At 57.7% G+C, this 22,073-nt stretch overlaps 4 protein-coding genes across 4 annotated transcripts; 2 read left to right on the top strand and 2 right to left on the bottom strand.

Annotated features, from left to right (window-relative positions):
• Positions 1-72: 72 nt before the first annotated feature.
• On the bottom strand, positions 73-3,615 carry CCC2 (Cu(2+)-transporting P-type ATPase; the record flags this gene model as incomplete). Its single annotated transcript, XM_066771947.1, has 1 exon — positions 73-3,615. The coding sequence occupies one exon, from the start codon at positions 3,613-3,615 to the stop codon at positions 73-75; it is 3,543 nt and encodes a 1,180-aa protein (XP_066637226.1).
• Positions 3,616-4,652: 1,037 nt separating this feature from the next.
• On the top strand, positions 4,653-5,630 carry SLS55_000435 (uncharacterized protein; the record flags this gene model as incomplete). The annotated part of the gene is made up of 2 exons (XM_066771946.1): positions 4,653-4,890; positions 5,008-5,630. 2 exons carry the CDS (start codon positions 4,653-4,655, stop codon positions 5,628-5,630), a joined length of 861 nt encoding a protein of 286 aa, XP_066637225.1.
• A 4,844-nt stretch (positions 5,631-10,474) lies between these two features.
• On the top strand, positions 10,475-11,254 carry SLS55_000434 (uncharacterized protein; the record flags this gene model as incomplete). Its single annotated transcript, XM_066771945.1, has 1 exon — positions 10,475-11,254. One exon carries the CDS (start codon positions 10,475-10,477, stop codon positions 11,252-11,254), a length of 780 nt encoding a protein of 259 aa, XP_066637224.1.
• A 2,789-nt stretch (positions 11,255-14,043) lies between these two features.
• Positions 14,044-18,927, bottom strand: SLS55_000433 (uncharacterized protein; the record flags this gene model as incomplete). Its single annotated transcript, XM_066771944.1, has 3 exons — positions 14,044-18,282; positions 18,608-18,647; positions 18,803-18,927. The coding sequence occupies 3 exons, from the start codon at positions 18,925-18,927 to the stop codon at positions 14,044-14,046; spliced, it is 4,404 nt and encodes a 1,467-aa protein (XP_066637223.1).
• Positions 18,928-22,073: the final 3,146 nt, after the last annotated feature.

Genomic DNA, 22,073 nt, shown 5'->3' with positions numbered 1-22,073 from the left:
GCACTAAACAATATATGACATAGTTTGCGATGGAGAACAGGAAATGAGGCGTAGTGGCAGGACCATCCGTCCTCATACGTCGCCCATATCGCGCAGCGGGACGGGTGCGTAGCCAGCCTCCTCCCTTTCCCTCTTCCTCTCAGTCCAGAAGCTCTTGACCCAAGCCACGATGCCGGCGAAGCCACTGCCGCTACTCTTCTTAGCAGCGTCCGACTTTCCGTTGGCAGCCTCGAGGGCCGCGGCGGCGGGGTCGAGATTCTCGAGACTCATCCAGCGAGGGCGACGCCACCAGCGCAGAGCGAGCGAGGAGGCGACGACAGAGACGGAGGAACAGGCCATGGCGGCGCCGGCGGCCATGGGGTGCAGTGACAGGCCCCAGGGCAGGAAGAAGCCCATGGCGAAGGGCAGGCCCACGACGTTATAGCCACATGCCCACAGCAGGTTCAACTTGATGCGGCGGAAGATAGTTTGTGATAGATGCAGCGATGCCGGGATCGACAGCAGGTCATTGGGCGTCATAAGCACGACGGACGCCGCCTCCATTGCGATGTCGGTGCCGGACGCGAGCGAGATGCCGACGGCGGCCGTGGCGAGCGCGGGCGAGTCGTTAATTCCATCGCCGACCATGGCGACAACGTGGCCCTGGCCGCCTTGCGCGAGCGGTCGCTGGAGTTCCTCGATAATTTCTTGCTTGGTCGAGGGCGTGGCGCTGGCGTAGACGTTGGAGGATGGAATGCCGACCGCCTTGGCGACTGCTAGTGCGGGAGCCTTCTGGTCGCCGGTAACGATTGAGGCGCTGACACCAAGGCGGCGGAGGGCACGGATCGTTGCGCGGGCGGTAGGCTTAAGAGTATCGGACAGCGCGATGGTACCGGTGAAAGTGGTGTCAATGGCAGTGTGGATGGTGGTGACGCCGGTGGATCCGAGGCCCTCGATGCTTTCAGTATCACTAGATGAGGCGGCAGCTTCCTCTGAGGATGCTGGAACGTCAACACCTTGTGATCGCAGGAAGTCTGCATTGCCGATAAGAACGCGGTATCTCTTCTGGTCGGGAGAGATAGCAGCTTCAACATTCGCGGAGATGCCCTTGCCAACAGTGGCTTCGAAGTCGCCAGCACTGCCATCAAGAGCTCCATCTTCACCAAGTCCGAGATTGTCCTTCGCAGCCATGACGACAGCGCGTGCAATAGGATGCTCGCTGCTCATCTCGGCAAGACCAATCAAGGTCCACCACAGACGTTCCTTGGGCTTCGAGTTAGTCCATCCGCCACGGATATCAGCACCGGATACGCTCATCTTGCCAACGGTGAGCGTCCCAGTTTTGTCCAGAACAACGTGGGTAACCTTGGTAGCCATTTCCAGTGCAGCGCCACCTTTGACTAGAATGCCTTGCTCGGCACCAACACCAGTTCCAACCATGACAGCGGTAGGAGTGCTGAGTCCTAGAGCACACGGGCATGCGAAAACAATGACTGAAATGCAAAGCTTTACGCAGACCATGAGCCTACCGCCACTGGCGTGGTCCAAGAAGACCTTGGGCGGGTTCGGGAGCGCGTGGCTAAGGACCATCCAGGCAACGAACGTTGCCATACCGAGAGTGACGATGACGGGGACGAAGTATCCTGCGACAAGATCGGCCAGACGTTGAATGGGCGCACGAGTAGTCTGGGCTTCCTGGACAAGGCGAACGATCTGGGAAAGTTGGGTGTCACGACCTGCACGCGTGACGATGAAGTCAACGCGCCCAGCGCCATTGACCGTACCCGCCATAAGGCCTTGGCCGTTCTTCTTGAGAATGGGCATGGCCTCACCGGTGACCATACTCTCATCGACGTAACTTTCGCCACGAGTAACAGTACCGTCAGCCGGGATCTTGTCACCAGGCTTAAGGATGACAATATCGCCAACCTCGAGAAGCTCGGTCGGGATGACTCTCTCCTCTGCGGCATTTCCGTTCATGGCAGATTCATCCCTGAGGGCCTTCTCATCTTCACCCCATTCCTCCGCTGCCTTGAGCGCGGCAATGGGATCCGCGTAAATAGTAGCCATCGAGGGAGCGAGAGACATCAGACGTGAGAGAGCCTTCGAAGTCTGGCCCTTGGCCCGGTTCTCCAAGTAACGACCGAGGGTGATGAAGGTAATCAGCATGGTGCTGGTGTCGAAAACTGTTGCAGGCTTGGTGTGCGGAGGGGTAAGGAAGGACACGAGCATGGCTGCCACGCTGAAGAAGAAGGCCGCAGAAGTACCGAGAACAACCAGGACGTCCATAGTCGGAGAGCCATGCTTCAACGACTTGTAAGCAGACTTGTAGAAGCGCTTTCCGATGCCAAATTGAACCGGTATGGTGAGGATGAGGCAGAGGATATCGCCAAGCCAAAGGCCATGCATGAGTTGGCATTTACCGAAGTTCATGAATGGAAGAAACATGGGGATGAACATGCTGATAAGGAAGACGGGGATGGCGAAGGATGCCGAGATCTTGAATGCTCTGCGCCATTCCTGAATCTCCTTTGTCTTTGAGAGAGATTCGAGTTGAGCGTTGTTGTCGTCCGAATCGGCCACAAGAGCATTGTAACCCGCTGCCTCCACGGCTTCCACAATGGCTCTCAGGCCGGTAACCGAGGATTTGTGCGTGATGACAGCTCGAGAGGTGGAAAAATTTATAGACGCGGCGGAGACGCCAGGTAATGCCTTCAAGGTGGATTCCAGTTCTTCTGCGGATTTCACGTCGACCAGGCCGTAAATCTTCAGATGTTGCGACGTGCTGCTGGAAGAGAGCTGCACGCTGTCTACAGAAGACAGCAGCTTCGCGTCGAAGCCCCTTTCCTCGATAATCTCTGCAATCCTTTCCGGCGAGAGTTTGCGCGGGTCATGTGTAATGACAGCACGCTCTGCAAGCAAACTGATGTTAAACTGCAGCATCCCATCGAGGTCCCTGAAGCCAGCCTCGACGGCGGATGTGCACGCGCCGCAGGTCATGCCCTCAACAGCGACGGTGGTGGTGAGGACATTCCCGCGCTTGCCGGAACCTTGGGGCTGGGACTGCGCTAGAAGCTGCTTTGTTTCCAGAAGCTTTGCATCGAATCCGGTGTCTTCAATCATTTCCGCAATCTTCTCGGGACTCAGCATTCCTGGGTCATGCTCGATGACGGCGCGTTCCGAGAGCAGCGAAATGTTGAAGTTCTCGACGCCTGCGACGTCCTTGAAGGCGCCTTCGATGGCCGAAGTGCACGCGCCGCAGGTCATCCCTCCCACCGACACCGTTGTCGTCACTAGTCCCTCTGAAGCCGCGTCACTCTCAGGGTCCGCAGCACTCTGCGGAAGGTCGGTCGAGAGAACCTCGGCGTCAAATCCGCGGTCCTCGATTATCTCCTGAATTTGTTCGGCGGACAGCTTGGTGGGATCGTGCTGGACGACTGCGCGCTCCATGACCAGGCTGACCGAGACATTGCCGGCTCCGTCGACTCCTTGGAACCCGCTCTCGACAGCCGACGTGCACGCGCCGCAAGTCATGCCGCCGACCTTCAGTGTGGTGGTAGCCATGTGGGTGGCAGAGGGCCGCGGCACCGAGCTGTCGACATCCTGCGTCGACACGGGAAGGTAGGATTTGGCCATGGCGGAACTATCGCGGTGGTGAGCCCGTGGCAGGGCTGCTTCGAGCTAGGTGGCCAGTTGCGGTGGTGTAAAACAGGGTCCCACGCGGTCGCGGTCGCAGTGGCAGTCGCAGTGGCAGTCGCAGCGGCAGGCGGTTGAGGGAAGACAGTGCGCGTGGGCTCCGAGACACAATAAGAATCCGCGGGCGAGGTGTTAGAGCAGCCACAAAGGCGGCACGCCAGGACGGAAGAGGGCGCTGCAGGATATACTTAGACAATAAGCGGGAGGCGGCTGCGGTAAGCTGAAGACACGGCCTGCATATGTCAGCTACGCGGGAGCGCCTCAGGCTCGCTAGTCCGGGAAGAGTCCGACGCAGCCGGAACGGAAGGTGCTTGACGTGCGGGAGAAGGCGGGCAGGCTTGGTACCGCGGGCGTCTAGCGGGCGGCGCACGTCCAGGCCTCACAAAGAACAATCGCTCGACAATAGACTGAGGCCGTCGCCGGGACGGACCACGATGAAAGAACGGAACGCGATGAGACGCAGTCTGGCTGGCAGAGGAGGGGCGCAGGCGCGGGCGCAGGCGCGGGCTACTTTATTGCTGCTGCGGTCGCTGGTCGCTCCGAAGACAATTGTCGCTTACGCTAATACAGGAGGCCATCTGAGACGACTGATCTCTGGATCTCCGGCGCTTGCGCTGCGCAGGAGCCCAGCCCAGCCAAGCTCCTCAAACGCACAGCGCTCCATCTGGCTACTGGTGTTACCGCTCGCCTACTGTTGCTGCCGTGCTGGCCGCCCCGCCATCACTGAAGCCGCGCCGCACCGGCTCGAGAGACTTTTCCGCCCGACGCCTGCGCCCATTGCCTGAGGCTCCCACTCTCCGCCGTCCGTGCACACGTGATGGCGCCCGTTCTGCCGACTGCCGCCGCCCGGCAGCTCTAGGTACGCCATCGACGCTGCTGACTGAAGCCAGCACGCCCGAGCTTCGCAACATCCACCGCCTCGAACACTCCCGCCGGCAAGCTTCTGACGCCGTGCATCGGCCTCGCACCAGCTCGCCATGGAGCAGACACGCGCCCTCAACGCCCTTGAGCCCTTCCTGGCACTCTCCAAGTCGGCCAATTCACCCCGCGCCGCCGTCGACCTCATCACCCAAGCTACCTCCGCACCCAACACCTACGTTTTCGCCGAGCTACTTCAAGCCAGCAATATCCAAGCTCTGCGGGACTCGCCCGAGCATGCCAGCCATCTGCGCCTCCTTGAGATCTTCGCCTGGGGCACTTGGCAGGATTACACCGGTACGCCGTGCTCTTCCACCCATCTCCCACTCCCCGCATATGCTTCAAATGGCAGCTCCACGCACATCAGTATCTGTAGGAAGATAAGATCGGGACTAACTTCCAACACCACCACAGCAGCCGCCAAAGACACCCTCCCCACGTTGTCAGCTGCGCAAACGCAGAAGCTCAAGTTACTCTCGCTGCTCCCGCTCGCCGCGCAGCCAACGACGCAGCTAACCTACGACCACCTGCGCGCCACGCTCGACGTCGCCACGACACGCGCGCTCGAGGACCTGCTCATCCAGGCCATCTACTCGCACCTCATCACCGGCTCGCTCGACCCGGCCGCCGCCCGCGTCACCGTCACCTCCGTCGCCCCGCTGCGGGACCTCGCGCCGGGAGCGGTCCCTGCCCTTGTCGCCGACCTGGCTGCCTGGCAGGCTCGCTGCGATAGCACACTCGCCGACCTCGATGCCGAGATCGCCGCCGTCCGCCGCCGCGCCGCCGCCCGCGAGCAGAGGCGTCGTAAGGAGGAGCTGCTGCGCCAGCGCGTTGAGATTAGCTTCGAGGACAGGGCTAACGCCAAGAGGAGCCACCCGTCTGCCAATGCAGGAGGCAACCAGCTCGTAGAGGGTGGCGGTGGCGACGGCGATGCGATGGAGTTAGACGAGGGCTTTGGCGAGGAAGATGGTGGATCGAGCGGCGGCAAGGCCTCGAGAGGTGCAAAGAGAGCCGCTTTCTCCGGCCGCGCAAGATAAGAGAAAGGGAAATACTCCCGTGGCTTGAATGGAGTCAAGGGCATCTGAATTGCTGGAGGATTCGCACCTGGCTAGATCGGATTGGTTTGATACCATCCCGCATCGTCGGAGGTTCGGACACGCGCTATCCTTGATCTATCTTACGCAGATAAAAAACAGGATGGAGAGAAGCTACGAGAAAAACTACATAACCGCCTGACACAGGCCTGCAGGCTATCGGGTGCTGTTCTTGGCACGGCGAGTCGTACAGTCCAAGGGCTACTTCGATATACAGGCGCGGCAGCTGCCTTGCTACTAGCTGCGCACTTTTCATGAGAAATGCAATTGATGATCAAGAATCCGATTATATCCCAGATCGATATTGGAAGAGTGTCTACTGTGGGATAAGTAAGCCGGTTGTTGGGTCAAGCGGCGCTTGTTGAGCGAGGATTCGGACGCGGGGAAAGTCAGTCAGTCCTAAAAGCGTAGTGGGATACGCCACGTTTGAGAAATGCATCAACACTCGTCCCCCAGGACGACCTTGTTGATCTAGGAGACCGGATCTATCCCAACTCTGCACACGCCGGACCGCCTCTCCCCGTATCTAATTCAATGTCGAGCTGTAATCCAATTACACTAGGCTAATGCTTCGGCCCTAGCCCCACCACTCAAGAGAAGGGGGGGAAAGGAAAAAGAAGCAGACGTTCCCCAATCAAAGCTCAACCTCTTCTTCCGTATGCCCATTGCCTGTGCAGACAAGGCCCCCGAAGTCAGCCCAAGTCATCCCTCCCGAATTCCTCGCTGCTCTAGACGCCCATTCGCGGATGCTCGGTGACGTCGCTTCTTGCGCGTCTTCGCGCGGCTCTCGCTCGACTCGATCTGTTGTTGTAGGAGACTGTTCCGGGTGCGTTGCAGAACCTTTCGTAGCGTGCGTGTTCGAAAGACCGGGTGCTTTTCCAGCCGGAAGCGTTGCTTCAAGGCTCTCCTCAAGGGGTACCAGGCCGTTGGATGGAGGGGTTGAGCATTGACTACGCATCTCTGCATCAGCTGCCGCCGCGGTAGAAGCATTGTCGCGCGTGGCGGGACCACTATAACGTGGTGGATGAATACGCCTTCGCTTGACCTTGCTGTCTCGCTCGTCTGGTGGACTGTCTTCATCGCCGCTGGTTTGCGTTTCCTGGGTTTCTTCTTCTTGTTGCCTTTTATCCACGCCTGCCCCTCTTTTGCGCCGCTCCTCCCAGATGCCCAGCATCTTCCTATCATGCACGAACACATCAGCCGAGCAAAGATGCCCGAACAGCGCCCTCATGCCATCTTCCGGCGTCCAACTTTCCTCATTCACCGTGCAGGGATAGATGTCGCGCGGCCGGAAAGCCCCTACCAGCTCGCACAACTCCAAGTAGGACGCGTGTCTCGCCCACGGGAAGGTAATCGTACGCGGCTGCGGCGACCGTTGGTGCGGGTTTCCAGCTGCAGCCGGGGGGCTGGAAGCCGCCTGGATGTTTGAGACGTGTCGCACTTTACCATTTCGGGCGGCGGCAGAAGCGGCGGACGCAGGCGCGTCAGACGTGAGGCGTGCCAGCATCTCGACCAACTGTTGCAGCGGCATGTCGTCCAGCGCTTCCTGATCGTCCTGCACAATACCCTGACCGTTGCAGAGACTGATTCTGCCTTGCTCATTTTCGATCGCCGATGCTAGCGTGCGGAGAACCTTAGACAACGTATCAGGGTCCTCCAATCTGGATTCGCATAGATGCATCAGCTGTTCAATCGCAACCCGGTCGTGGACCTCGAGCTCATGTATCTGGTCCAGATCTCCTTTGCCGCCCCCTATACCAGCTTCTTCGATCTCCGTGCCATCGCCAAGTCTTGCTACTATGGGTATGATGCGGACCACATTGGAATTTCCATTGATCGCTGGACAGAACGTGCCCTGTTCGCAGCTGTGCAAACGGACTTCCGGATTGAAAGTGAGGCAGCCGACCCGGTGGTGATTACCCAACTGGAATCCGACCAATGGAGGCGCCTCGCGACATGAAGGTAGCCCTGGAGGAGTGATCAAAGACTCATATAGTCGCCATCGGTACCTATCGAGGTGGATCAAGCTGCCCAAGTAAGAAGATAGCGCAATCCACACTTCTTCGTACCCGAACGTCCAAGCTTCGATGTGGAATATAGTGTCATTGGGGTAGATCGAAACTTTCTTTAGTAATTCGTGCAACCCTTCACTTTTGGTCGCAAACTCCTGGATGTACCGAGACCTGCTTGCAAAGCTGGTGTCGAGATATATCTTATCAAGGTGCTTATGGCCTGACGCATAGGGGAGAAGCACGGGGTTTCGCGTGAGTGAATTGATCCACCACGTCTCTGCCCTGATGTCACCAGTGTATAGAATAGCTTTACCTTGGCCCTGGATTAGAAACATCACCGCGCCAACGCAGTGATTGGCGTCGAAGAGTGTGACTTGGATCTCATTCCCAGGTGAGAGTTCGATGACTGTGGGCGTTTCTAGCGGGATCGTCTTTAGAAGCTTCTTCAGATGTCTGTATGTCTGTATGCGAGACTCGAGGATTCCTTTGGCGAAGTTCATGCGATGAGGGTACTTCTCGAGGCATAGGAGAATCTGATTAGTCAAGGAGATCAGCTCGGATGACGAAAAGGAGAGGAAAAGAAAGGAAGAAAGACAACGCAATAGAACATCATCGGGTGGAGAGTCTAGGCTCTTTTGCGGGATGAAAGACAGAGATGACGCAAATCGTGAGGACTTCATTAGTCGCACGGTTAAACTGGGATTGACGTTTGGGACGTCATATGCTAATGTTATGCGCTGTAAAGGAGGGCGGATGCAAAGGATCGATACAAAGAACGACAACGACTGTTGTAAGATCATGCTCGACAATATCATCTTCCTTTAAGAGGGTCCGTGCCTAGAGGGTAAGCTCTTGTGGTTCGGATAGGTGTCTCAAGCCGCCGGATGGCCAAGGTGCCGCCATACTGGTGCACCCGGCTGATGGATGCACTATTTTAGGCTTTCATGGCAGCTTCGCATCACAATCATAGCTGCGGCTCTGTCATTGAGCGGCTCCCTCAGGGATCGAGGACATCGATTCTACTGCAGTGGGGTGCGAGGGATGGGCTCGCCCGATCTGCAAGATGAATCTTCGTCCGAGGCTCGGCCTCCTAAGCCGCACGGCAACGTCTACGAGGGCAAGCTGCCAGGTGTCCGCGCATCGTCGGCTGCGGCGGATGGGTGCCCTCTGCGGGCCGAAGAGCAGGATCGGCGCACGCAACGTGGACTGCAAGACGACATTGACCGACGTACCTCTCGAGTCGCAGGCGAACAGTAGACGAAGGGCGACCTTAGGGCTTCCAAGCCCTGCAGGTGATCTGAATGGACATGGCCTGGCAGCGATGTTAGTGGCGGTGCCCAACTGTAGGTGGCAGGGAAAGGAAAGGAAAGACCGACTTAGGAAGCAGGCCAACGGCGGCGGGTGACGCGTGCTGGCACGAAAGTAGTCGACGCGGACGTGCGGAAACTCTGGGCGCAGTGTCAGGCGGCGTGGCTAGGCTATGTAGGCGCGCGTGGAACGGGGCAGACGTCACCCACCCGCGACAATGCCGTCGAAGGTCGACATGGCTGTGGGTGGAGTCAGCACAGCGCAGCACGGGACGCCGTGTCGCATGTGACGATACGAGACGAAGGACCTGCGGGCCGGCAGTTGGTGGCTGGGTAGGTAGGCAGATTGGGTGCCAGGTTGAGCGCGGCGACGCCCAGTCACGTGCGGTGTCGAGTGCCGGATAAGACTCCGCGGGCGCGGCGAGGAAATGCCGACGAGCGTGGTGAGTGACAGATGGCAACGGATTGGCAGGTTTGGCGGGCAGCGATCCTCAGGAACCGCCGAGGTGCGCCAGACGTCGGAACGCGACAGGCAGCGTCGGGCGGTAGCGCAGCGTCGGCGGCGGGGTCGCGCTCGCCAGCAGCACCGTGGTTGCAGCACGGGCTCGGTCGGGTTTCTTTGACGGAGCGGCGCGGACTGGACTGGGCTGGTTTTGGGCTGGGGGTGGTGACGGGGTTGATTGGGGCTGGTCAGCGCAGACGTGTTCATGCAGGGCGAATGTGACCGCCTCTTCTGGCAGGCCGGTCAGGGCGCGGGAGCAGCACGGCGGGCTTGGTGGCTTTGGATTGCCAGCATGGAAGCTTCTCCGTTGAGGCTAGCGACGGACAGAAACGCGGGAGAAGGGCTCGGGTCCCTGCCAGGGCTGACGGCGCGGGTGGCGATTGGCCACCATCTTTTGGCCGCGGTCAGATGAGCGTGCATGAGGGCTCCGCCTGCTGCTCACCGCAAAGGTGCCATGGCAGGCACGCCGAACGTGCAGAGCGTGCCAATTTGCAGCTGCCAGCGTGATCCCGGGAGGCTCAGATGCGATGCGCTGGCCGCGCCTACATAAACTCGCCCTGCTCGCCAGCGCGCCCGCCGCGCCCTCCTGATTGCGACTCACGGCCTCTGTTTGTTTCGCCAGCGCCTAGCGTCAACCGCCTGTCTCGAGCCTGCTCCCTGCCGCTTAGCCTCCCTTTCGGGTGCATCTGCCGCCCCCAGGAACCCGCAAGAAAAGTCCAGCAGCACGCCCCAAGTCCACCAGCCAACGCCGCCTTCGGCCCTTTACCGCAGCCAGCGCCCGGCTTCCTGCAATTTCCCCTCCGGGCCCCGTCCATATAGACCGCGCCTGCCTCCTGGCCGCCCACGGGCTCAGACTTGCCTCTCCTCTCCTCTCCCTGACCTGCCTCCCCAATCCCGGGCCCCCGACATCTCTCTCTCTGCCCCCCGACATCCGCCGCCCGCCCAGCCCCCGAGGACACCGCCGCCATGCACCGCAAAACGCCCATCTCCGTGCTGGTCTACAACCACCTTTTCCCGACCCCGCGCTCCGAGGATCCCACCTCTTTCTCGGCGCACCTGAGCAAGAACCTGGTCGGCGAGGTCCGCATCGAGACGGCCACTTTCTACGGCTCGCTCGACACCATCGAGGCCCGCTACCCGGGCCTGAACTACTCGCATCCGCCCCACCGCAAGCGTCTCGGCCGCTTCCCGCACCACGCCCGTCTCTTCAAGGCCTTCGATGAGCTGCGTTTGACCGAGACAGAGATTGCGAGCCTCTGCCGCTGGGAGGGCACGCTCTGGGCACGGCAACGCTACGAGCGTGACGAGGGCATCAAGGTTCTCGACACCACCGGCAACGAGATCGGCCCCTGGGTCGACAGGCGGAGGACCCGCCAGTCGTCGCAGATCAAAGTCAAGACGGACATCGAGGTCGAAATCGAGGAGGTCTCTGGGAATGCTCCCGCACAACAGCGGCCCCAACAGCAAGATGAAGACATGATGGACGAGGACAGCGACGAGGAAATCGAGAGCATAGGCATCCCGCTGAACCAGCGGCTCATCGAGGCCGCTGCTCGCCGCGAGCAGGGCGCAACCAACGTCATGATGGACGCCGACTGGGAAAAGTACCTCGAGCGTGCACAGGAGCGGGGCGAGATTGCCGGAACCGTGCAGTACTCGATACCGGCGGTCCTAGCCCAGGGCGGCGTGCCCACGAATCCTCACGACAGGACAATGCCCCCCGCTCCTCCTTCGGCGCCCGCGTGAGCGTGGCTACGCTTCGATTCCATCTCTGCCACTTTTACCACGACATCATCTATTTCCTATGACTACTCGAGCAACAATCGGCGTTAAAGCGACCTCGTCCCTGCGTGCATTGTCCGCAACCATCCTCATCATCTTGCATCTTCACATTTACACGGCGTTCTTGAATTTTCAAACGGGCGGCTCTGGAGGCATTATCACGGAACCTGGCATTTTCTCTCTCAAGCGATCGGTTCCCGGCGTCAATACCCGTTTCCCATAATTGCTGCTCTATTATCTCTGTTGGAGTATGCCCCCCCTTCGGGAGGTGTTCCTTTCTGACGGCTCATGTAATGGCGTTTATGTAGAACTGTTTTCCTCCACATCCAGACTGAGCAGCAACCAGCAAGCAATAATACTTATCAGCCAACATTGTTCAATCTTGCTTCCATCTATGAGGCTCCGGCCCTCGACGTGCTTTGCCGCAGTTAGCAGGGCGCAGGGACGTGGCTGATCCTTCCCGCTCTCTCCATCCGCGCCAGGCCTGCCAACAGCAATACAGAGATGAACGAGATCGACGATTCCACAACCCGCTTCCCCTAATCAATCGCCACCGCACGCATAAGAACCCCATCACCCCGTCAATTTACACACAGAACCACGGACCACGAGCCCAACTTGATCTAGCCTAGAACATCCAGCGATCTGCACGCCGTCGCGGCCACGGGTTTCCCTTTACCGCCTTTCCGCACCCCTCTTTTCTCCCAATCATCTTCACTCCCGGCACGTCAGGAACGCGCAACGACAGATAACGGCCGGAATTAACCCAGGGTCCTCCATCGACAGCCTTACACGAATGGAAGGCCCTGAGAACGCCCGAAGAAACAGTGCATCGAGGCCACCAATCACCTTGGCTCATCCACGCCCACGCCCCCACCAGAACACCCTCCACAACGCCGACAGTTCGCCAGTCCCAATTTTGGCGGGCAGGGCGTACAAACCTCCGCCTCACATTTCAGCCGCATGATGAGGCTGTTGTCTTGGTCATCAACGGAGAAGGCCCATGTTCGGCTCATCACACCGTGGCTCTGACGTAGTTACATCCGTATTCCGCTAACACGGGCAGTGCAGTGCGGTAGGAACACTGCGGGACCAACTGACTAAGATTCCCGAAGTTCAGCTTGCCTTCCCTGCCTCCCCGACTCCTTGTGCATGCAGAAGCGAGAAACCGTGCGTCAATCGCTCGCTCGGATTCTCCGAGACCGCCCCGACCACGAAATACTAACTGCGTGCATGTCTAGGTTCCAAACGGCCGCGGTTGCCTGCAGCCGTCGGGCTTTGTGTGTGTGCGGGTATGTGGCGGACCCGGCGGCGAGGCTGAGATGCGGCGAGAGGTTAAGTAGGCTGAGAAGAGGTTAGGTGGTGCAACAAGGCCGCCATCTACACATTGGGCGCCCATCCACCCTCCAACTCCCCGAGCCGCATGCCGCGCTGAAGCAGAGAAAGCCTGTAGCGAAAAAGGGCGTGTTCTCATGTGTCAACACCATACATATACGCACACATGCAATGCAGGTCAAGCATTGTAGGCAAGCAGCAAGGGAAGACCGGAGGCCGTATAATTGGGTCTCGACAAGGCAGAACCGCAGTAGGAGAGATACGCATGTACAGCCCCCTCTCGCAGCCGATGGCTAGCGCGAAGAATAGCAGAACATGGCGTAACTATGCCTTAGCTCGTTCTTAGAGAAGAAAAAAAATAGGTAGTTAGTTGAAGCCATCGTCCGGACGTGTATATAGAATTTTTAAGTCGACATTCTCGTCCGGACGATAGCTTCAACTAACTGCCCATGACATGAGCAGAAAACAGATCCACGCTAGCCATCGGCTGCGCGAAGGAGCTGTAGGTCAGACAGACAGGCAGGCGGGCGGGCAGGCAGGCAGACACACCGGCGTCAAAGCTATATGCGAATACCAGATGTTCATGCGCCACTGAGCTTAGTCTGCGTCACTTTTTTCAGGCTTATCTCATATTCGTCTGCTTGTGATTGCTAAAGGCGGCAGGAATATCATGCACATTGTGGCACATTGAGTAACCATCTAGCGTGTATTGGGGCAGCCATCATCTACTGATTATGCTATCCTTCGATTTTGCCTTTTATGAAAGTTATTGTACACTGAAGATGGTGATTCCTGCCCTGCCACATCTTCTTTGCATGCCTATCTGGGCGGGCATGCACCGTAGAGCCTCTCCCCCCGAGGACGTATGTCTAAGGGAATACCCTCTCCTTCGTCACCGCCTTGCCGCCCGCCATACACAACATAAACCAGAAAGAGAAAAACTTTTGTCTTTGAGAGCCGAGCAGTGCAATATCGAGCCCAAAGATCCCGTGTACCTACTCAGGTCTACTCACGTGCCTCGAGAAAAGTACACGATGCAAGAAAGACCACGTATTACGCCCACCACCGCTATGCACCAATGCAAGAAACACGCTAGAAGAAGTAAAGCAATTAGGACGCAGCTGCATGAGGAGGCAGAAGAAAGGGCTGATTTGGTGATGACTGATCCGGCGAGAGGGACGTGGTATTCAACGTGCAGCTCAACGAGATAGTAGACCAGTAAGCCATGACAAACACAAATTTCAATGGTCCCCCAAAGTTCCGCACAACGCTTCTCAATGTCGGAACCGTTGAATAAAAAACCAAAGGCTCCGGGGAAGGGGGCCGGGAGAAGAAAGAGATCCATCAATGAGGACCTTCGTATCACTCCTCCTGAGAACAGGTGATAATGGAGGACTGCCTGCAGGCATTCATGCAGCCTATGATGACTTGTTCGACTCGCAAACATCGACGAACTTGATGCAGTCGGCGTCGTCCTCAAACCTCAGAAATTGCGCTGTGATCTTGCCCTTCTCATCAGGGAGCGGGAAGGTAGCGATCTTCGCCTTGGCTTTCCTGTAGTGGAATGAGGGCTGGACACGCGTATTGACCAAAACGCGACCCATCGGCTCGGCCTTGAAGAGGATACTGACGCCGCCACTCTCCTTGTGCTTGAGCACACGAACGGGTCCCTTTCCTTGGTTCTCCCACTTCTTCGCACCCTTCGTTGGTTCTGCTTTCATCTCATCATCCGACTTGTCAACCAGGTGCATCAGCGTCACAGACAGAATGTCTGTGTCAAAAAGAACTTCGTAGGTCTTCTTGTCTTCGTCAGTCAAGGCGGTACGCAGAGCGACTTGATCCTTGTCAACAGTCTGCGCTTCCTCATCGTCATCATTTTCAGCTGCACTCGTTTCGTTCTCCGATGCGCCAGTGGAAACACCGGGTGTGGTGGCGCGGGAGCCAAAGCCCGAAGCAAAGACAGAGCTTGTGCCTGAGGGCGTAGCAGCGGGAGGATTGAACTTGAAGGGAGAAGAGTCGCCGGCAGGAGGGGTCGGTGCAGGAGTAAACTTGAAAATCGGACCGCCAGCGGCCGAGTTGCCAGTAGCAATTCCTGAGAATGGATTAGAGCTCGCGGAGGACGAAGTGGCCTCCTTCTTTCCATCGTCTAACGGAGCCGGCTGCGAAGTGCCGAACTTGATAGGCGATCCAGCATCGCCGTTCCAGGTCTTCAAGACGGGGCCGGTCTTAGCTCCGCCTGAGAGTTCATAGTTAGAAGATGGGAATCCGAATGGGTTAGCCGCTGCGGACTTGGAGTTATCGGTCGAGGTGCCGGTAATACGTCCGAAAAGGCCGCCGTCTTCGGGGGTCTTCGCATCACCATTCGATGTGGTGTCATCTTTAGTGATACGTCCAAAAAGACCGTCGATGCGCTTGGGAGTTGCCGTGGGGGTTGTGCTGCCTTGCTCAGCACCCTCCTCGTCGGACCCCTCTTCATCATCTCCATCCTTGTTGCTCTCCTCCTGCGAGAGATGTCCGAAGGGGTTGCGGGCATCAGGAGAAGCCTGTCTGCTATTGAGTACAGAGCCAGTCTCGGCGGATGACACGGGCGTTGAAGCCTTCTGCCTCTTCTCCTGTGCTGTATCGTCTTGCGACTCCTCTTCCTGCTCGTCAGAGGAGATGTCCTCAGACTTCCTCTTTGCACTCGGTGTCTTTTCAGGAGTTCCGACTTGACCAAATGTTGGAGCCTTGATAGGAGACTGTGAAAAGCTACTGGGCTTTGCCGGGCTTCCAGCAGGAGTAGTAGAGCCGGAGATACCACCACCGGAGTTGAGCTTGAAGGGGCTAGAACTAGACGCGCCGAAGAGATTGTTGTTCGTCGAGGGCCCTGCTTCAGCATCTGGCGATGTTGCCGACTCAACATTGCGAAGAGGGGACTGGGCAGGCTTGTTGATAAGGCTGTTGAAAACGTTGGCGGTGTTCGAAGCGCCAGCGGAGCTGCTGTCATCCTGGCTTGGTGAAGCCTTCGACTTCTTCGGTGATCCAGCTTCAGATTCGTCATCCGCCTTACGCTTTCCACTGCTCTTGGTCTGGGCTTGGGTGCCAGGTCCAGCATCGAAACCCGCACTGGTATGCTTGGCGAAGAATTTCAAATAAACCTGGGCGATAGCGAGAAAATCGCCGGACTCTTCGGGTGTCTCCGCCACCTTCATCTTGATCCAGCGGTTCAGGCTGCGAATCTTCAAGACCATCTCGACGCGCTTCGTATTGACTTTAGACATGTCAATGTCGGGCATTGCAGGGGCCGTTGATGTGGTTTCCGATGTCTGTGCGGGGGAGGTGTTCTGCCTGGCAGGGCTGCCAATTTCGATACTCGAGCTTTCCTGATCAGAGATCGTTCCATTGGTTCTGGTTGTAGGCGCGTTTGAGCCGGTAGACGAAGAGGTGGACGACATGATTGAGGAAAATGGATTAGAGCTTGAGGTCGGTTCTGCCGGCTTATCTTGCTTGGGAGAAGCAGTCTGACCTAGCGGTTCGAGTGCGGTCGATGCGTTTGCACCACCGGAGGCCGCCTTTGCGAACAAGTTCGATGTGCTGCTGGCCTGGGTCTCTGTACTCTTTTGTGCATCCTTTTGGGCATCACCGTTGCTTGCGGTGCTTTGGCCTTGGAGATTGAAAAGGTTCGTACCAGTCTGTGGTGCGACTGTCGACGAAGACTTCGATGGACTTTCGCTAGTCGAGCCAAAGAGGTTCGAGCCAACCTTGGGGGCGGCACCGGAAGCAGACTGAGCGAAAATGTTCGTCGTGGGCTTCGCTTGACTATCCGCGGCGACGGACGTGTCTTTGCTGGAGTTAGTAGAGGGAACGGCGTCGGCCGTGGTCTTGACCGGGCTCTGAGCAGAAAAGTTGAAGGTGCCAACCCCGCTGGTCGAGGGCTGGAAGGCAGAAGACTGTGTGAACATGTTGCCGGTTGAGCTTTGCTGGGGCCCACTACTCGCTGAGGTGCTTTGTTCGCTTGACGCGCTCGGAGTGTTGGCGCCTGACTGGCCTCCAAAATTGAATGAACTAGGTGGGGGAGTCGAGCCCGCCGCTGACTGCGCGAACAAATTGGCTGTCTGAGAAGCAGATTCACCTGATCCTGAAGGGGGAGTAGGGTTGGCGAAGAGGTTGTTTGCAGGAGCCGCGCTACGGGCATTCAAGGCATTAGCAGGAGCCGAAGACGTGTTGGAAGTGGGAGCCCCGAAGAGAGCGGCCGCCGGCGCGGATGAGGTTGCGCTTTTGCCGAACATGTTGCTAGACGGAGCGACCGATGTCGTGGAGCTGCTGAACAGGTTGGACGGAGCAGATGAAGCTGCGGTACTCCCGAAGACGTTGGATGGCGCGGGAGATGTGGCACCGCCGAAGGAACCAGTAGACGGAGCCGAAGACGTGTTATTATTGCCAAAGGGATTGGCGGGCGGCGCTGTAGAGGTGGCGCTAGCAAAGAGATTGTTCGAGGGTGCAGACGACATAGCAGTGCCACTGAAAGCATTGGCAGCAGGACCAGCGGTGGTGGTACTTCCAAAGGCATTGCCTGTCTGCGGCTGGGACGTGGCCTCCGAGTTCTTGGCAGTAGTAGAGCTGGCGAACATGTTTGTGGATGGGGAAGACGAAGCTGCCATGCCGAAAATGTTCGAAGGAGCGGCGGACAACGTCGAAGTGCCGAACAAATTGTTGCTAGGAGCACTAGAAGCTGCCGAGGTGAACACATTGCTCGCCGGTGCAGCAGATGAGGTTGATCCGAACATGTTGCCCGAAGGGGCCGATGGGTTGGCTCCAAACATGCTGCTTGAACCCGAAGGCTTGTTTGCAAAGAGGTTGTTCGACGAATCCGGTGGCTTGCTTGCGAATGCGTTCTGCTGAGTGGAAGACGTGCCGAACAAGTTCGAGCTGGGTGCAGAAGACGCGTTGTTTCCCCCGAAAAGGTTGTTCGAAGGCGCGGATGATGAGCTGAAGAGATTGCTTGACGGTGCACCCGCCGACTCGGTGTTGCCAAATGCGGTGCTCGCTGGCGAGGCTGAAGCAATACTGCCGAACGGGTTGTTTGCCCCGGACGCGTTGCTTGCACCGGATGGGTTGCTACCAAATGTGAAAGAAGAGGAGAAGGCATTGCTGCTGGCATCGTTGTTGTTCGTTACGTTTTGCGATGCAAACGGGTTCGACGCAGGGCCAGCGCTGAAATTGAACCCGCCGCTTGGCGGCGCAGGAGCAAATCCACCGAAGGCATTGGAAGCGGGCTGCGGCTGAGCCGCGGGCGGGAAGCTCTGCGAGCTAGTCTGTACACCAGCATTGTTAGTCATCTGGGAGTCACCATCGTCGTTCTCGTCGACTTCCATGGATGGAGTGGTGGATGAAGCGGTTGATGGGAGCGCGACTGTAGGGCCAGAGGTATCCATGGTTGTATCCATGGATTGGGTAATGAATGAGGCTGTGGTTGGTGGGAGCGCGGCTGTGGAGCCAGAGGTATCCATGGCTGTATCCATGGACGAGGGAGGCGGTGCGGATGCTGGCGCTGGGGCTGATCCAAACCCCACGTTGAGAGAGGCCATCGAGGCCGAAAGAGGATCTGCTGCTGTTGCTGGAGCCGGCGCTTGGAAGGTGAACGGCGCCTGGGGGAGGGGGAATATCCGTCCGCCTCCCTGTGGAGGAAGAGGTCCCGACCGGGAACGCACAACAGGCCTCCTGTTCCCCACGATCCTCTGGTACATTCTGCGATCTCTCTCGGCCTGAGAGATCGGCGGTCCACCGAAGATCGTTCGGCCGCCCGCGGCCGGTGAAGGGGATGGAGCCGGAGCCGGGGATGGAGCCGGAGAAGGAGCCGGAGAAGACGCTGGGCCAGGAGACGCGACGCTGAAGGAAGTGGGAGCGTTCGCTCCCGCGGGGCGAGGAAGCGGAGCCATGGTGGACGGTGTGTTGTTGGGTTTGAAGAGGTAGAGGATGGAGTTGTAGAAAGAAAGTACTTACCGAACCTGCGACACGCGGGCGGCCCTTGAGTGGCTTCAATCTGTGAACAATAGGATCAGCATACTATTGTGAAAGTGAAAGTGAAAGTGAGAGTGAGAGTGAGAGCGGAAGTGAGAGCAGAGCGCCCCAGCCCCCCGCCCCAAACGCGGACTCTCCACGCCCCGCATTTTCTGCTCAGACAGCGGATACACTTACTTCCTCTTTGCCAGCTGCGCAGCCGTAGCCTGCCTAGGTTTGTCGTCCCCCGACAGCTCATTCGACCCATCTCCAAAAAAGTTACCCTCCTTGCTCAACTGCTGCGTCGCGCCGCGCTTCGACATGGTGGCGGGTTCTTGACGCGCGCTACGAGGACTCGGCCGGCGACGTTGTTCCCGGTCGCGGAGACTCCAAAGGCTGCTCGGACGCGGATGGATGGCAATGCGCTCCCACACGCGGCGGACACACGGACGGATCGGGTGTGGGTGGTGATGCGCGTGTCTGTTGATGGTCAGCGCCGCAGCTGCGGTGCAAGAGGGTTCGGCGTTAAATACCTAGGCGCGCACTCCTACGCGAGCCTGTCGGGATCCTATAGGACGTGTGTCGGGCGACTCGAAGCTGTGGCGCACAACGTCGCGTCTGGGAGATGATTTGAACTCGCTCGCGCAAAACAGAGGACGCGATGGTAGGGGCGCCGGATGCTTGAGGTCGCTCGGCTCCCAAGCGTCATGGAAATAATTTTCGCCGCACCGCCGCCCGCCCCTGTCGTGCGCCACACGCCACCTCCACACAACTGCGATGCCGTGTGCTCGCGACTTATCACAGACCAAGCCTGGATACGCACTCACTTGGAGCCCAAGAGGAGGCCCGTGTAAATGCAGAAGTCGAAACCCGCCGGACCGGACTAGGTCTGTCGAGCTGCCGCGGCCTCGCCCGAACGGCCGGGAAGCTAGAACTTCGGCGACGTACAGAGCCTCATGCGATAACCCGTCATTCCTTGCAGCCCCAAAGCTCATGTGATGAAGTAAACTAGGAATCAATTGAGCTACAGCTGGGCGCAGGACGCCCGTGGTGAAATTGGGCTCGAGTCTTGCGAAGCTCCCTTTAGTCGTGGCCGCACACCTGCAGCTTATTGAACAGCCAATCAGCATTGATGCAGTCGCGCATTGTCGATTTAGACATGGACGAAAGAGTGGCACATCGCACGCCGTATTTCTACTTTATTTTAAAGTCTTAGAAAGAAGGTGGCCACAATTTTCAACATTCAACTCAACATTCAACTGGTTCGAGGCGGCAAGACGCCCTTCACAGACTTAATACCTCAAGCTTACATCTTCACGTGAGACTCTGTATTCCTAAACGGGTGGCGGTGATGATGATGGTATAGCACATTAGCGCCGCGTGGCATTCAACATGGCGTGTATACAAAAGGGACTCAAAGAGCAGTCGACCCGGCCGGCTGGACGGATAGTGTGCAGGCAAAACACACCATGCTTTCGATCGCATTATTCGTCCTCATTCGGTAGAGTTAGCCGATAAAAGCACTGGGTTGCATCCGTTGGATTTATCGGCTTGGGAAATGCGTTACTCAGCGACAGTCCGTCGTACCTGGTGCATACTATCAACTGTTGATATCCGGATCACACGCTTGCGCGAAGGACAATGACGGGAGCTTGAATAACTAAAGCTGTCAGGGATTGGCAGGTCGACAACACCCACCCACGCTATTCCGGTTCCCACAGCCGGACAACTGGTGTAGAGATTGATCCTGATTGTTGAATGACGTCACCAGCGACATTGCGTGCACGCGAGCTGTTGATATCAATGTTACCTGAATGTAGTCCCGAAATAGGGAAGGGAATATCGTTGTTTGACATGCGGGGATGTCAAGGCCACCCAATGCTTGTTGTCCTACGTTGAGCGATGGGCTCGTGTTCATTCATATTCACAAGTCAAAAATCAGGTCCGACCTTGCAATTTACGTCAACAAGCGCTCTGGTTCCCCAACCAAATTGCATAAGCTCTGCGATCGAGGAGGACTTTGTGTCGATACACACGTCATGGGAATTCCCCCAGCTGGATCCTGACATGCAACCCTGCCATTCGACCCGCACAAGCGGATGATCTACAGCAACGATTGCGTAGAATACGGTTGCTCACCGAGCCTGATTCGCATGATGTTCCACGGGGCGCTAGAGTAACTAAGTGTAGCCGTTGCAAACAAGATCGTTTGATACCAAGTCAAAAACGGAGGCCGGGCCTGCCAAAACGGCTATTTATGCGATCTGTCAGAGGGCTGTCTCGGAGTACTATTCCAAGCGTTGTAGTGGGCGATCAATGGCTGCTTGGACCAGATGTGGTCCTGCCCTACCTCCCCTGTTTGGCAATGTATTCACGCATGTAAGTCATAATACCATGTTTGTTCATCTGGTCTACATGCTGTTTCTGATCCACCCGGCAGATCAATGATGAGATGTTGCTGTAGCGCGCGCAACTGCGGGGAGCCGTGTTAGCTTGGAGGGAGCGTATAGATCCTCAGCACATCACTACCAGCCTTTCCCTGTCAACCTGCGTGCGGACCTCTACCTGAGACGCATGGGACTGTCATTGTAAAGGAGCATGAAATTTGAATCCGGCATCAACGGGCAGATACCGAGGCAGCGGGCCTGCACATGCGGCCCGTCCTTGCAGTGGGGCTCTCTAATATTGATAGGGAGTATTATTAGCTTGGGGGTCAAAAGTAGACGCTGATCACGGGGGGGCGTTATTGCGGGTTGCGCGGCAGATCCCCCTGAACGTCGAGGTACGCGAGATGACAGCCAGCCGCGGGCATCCGTATGATGATTCAGACAATGAAGGTAATTTCGCAATCGTGATCAGCACCGGATGAATCAGACCAAAGGCCGCGTATGTGATGGCGCACAGTTGGAGCAAACGTTTTCGAACGTTACTTGTGTCAGAAAGGATTCGCCGGCCCAAGGATAACGCCATCCGAACATCATCGGAAAGCGGACGGATGCAGCAGGACGGTGGAGGAGAAGGACGCTGCCAGCGAGCAACACTTGAAATCGTCCGCCCAGTAGTAGGGCGATGACAGCAGCATTACGACGGATTAGGCAAAAGAGCTGGGCGCGACGTACATAGTTAGCAGACGGGAAACACCCTATGTGTGGGATGCGCTGCGGGCTTTCTCCGCCTTTGTCAGCCTTATGGTAACGTCATGGTCCAGCGTGCGGGGTGATGTTTATGGCTGACATTTGGATCGCAGTCGCAACCAGTGTCGGACGAACAGTGGCTGGCAGCGACATGCGCCTCGCCGTGTCGCCGCGTCGTCACGCGCGCGGACCGGGGCCTGGGCTGCTGACAGGACTCTGATATGGCCGCCGGTGAAGCGGTCTTCTGCGCCGCCCTCGGCTTCCAAGCGAGTTAGCAGCGGAGCAGGACGGCCTGTCATTCGCGCGTCGCGGAATGCGCGTGGTGGGCCGCTGAA

The sequence above is a fragment of the Diplodia seriata genome (genome assembly GCF_021436955.1).
Source record: "Diplodia seriata strain FDS-637 chromosome Unknown scaffold_1, whole genome shotgun sequence".
Lineage (NCBI taxonomy): Eukaryota > Fungi > Ascomycota > Dothideomycetes > Botryosphaeriales > Botryosphaeriaceae > Diplodia > Diplodia seriata.
This window is presented reverse-complemented; position numbering and strand designations above follow the sequence as displayed.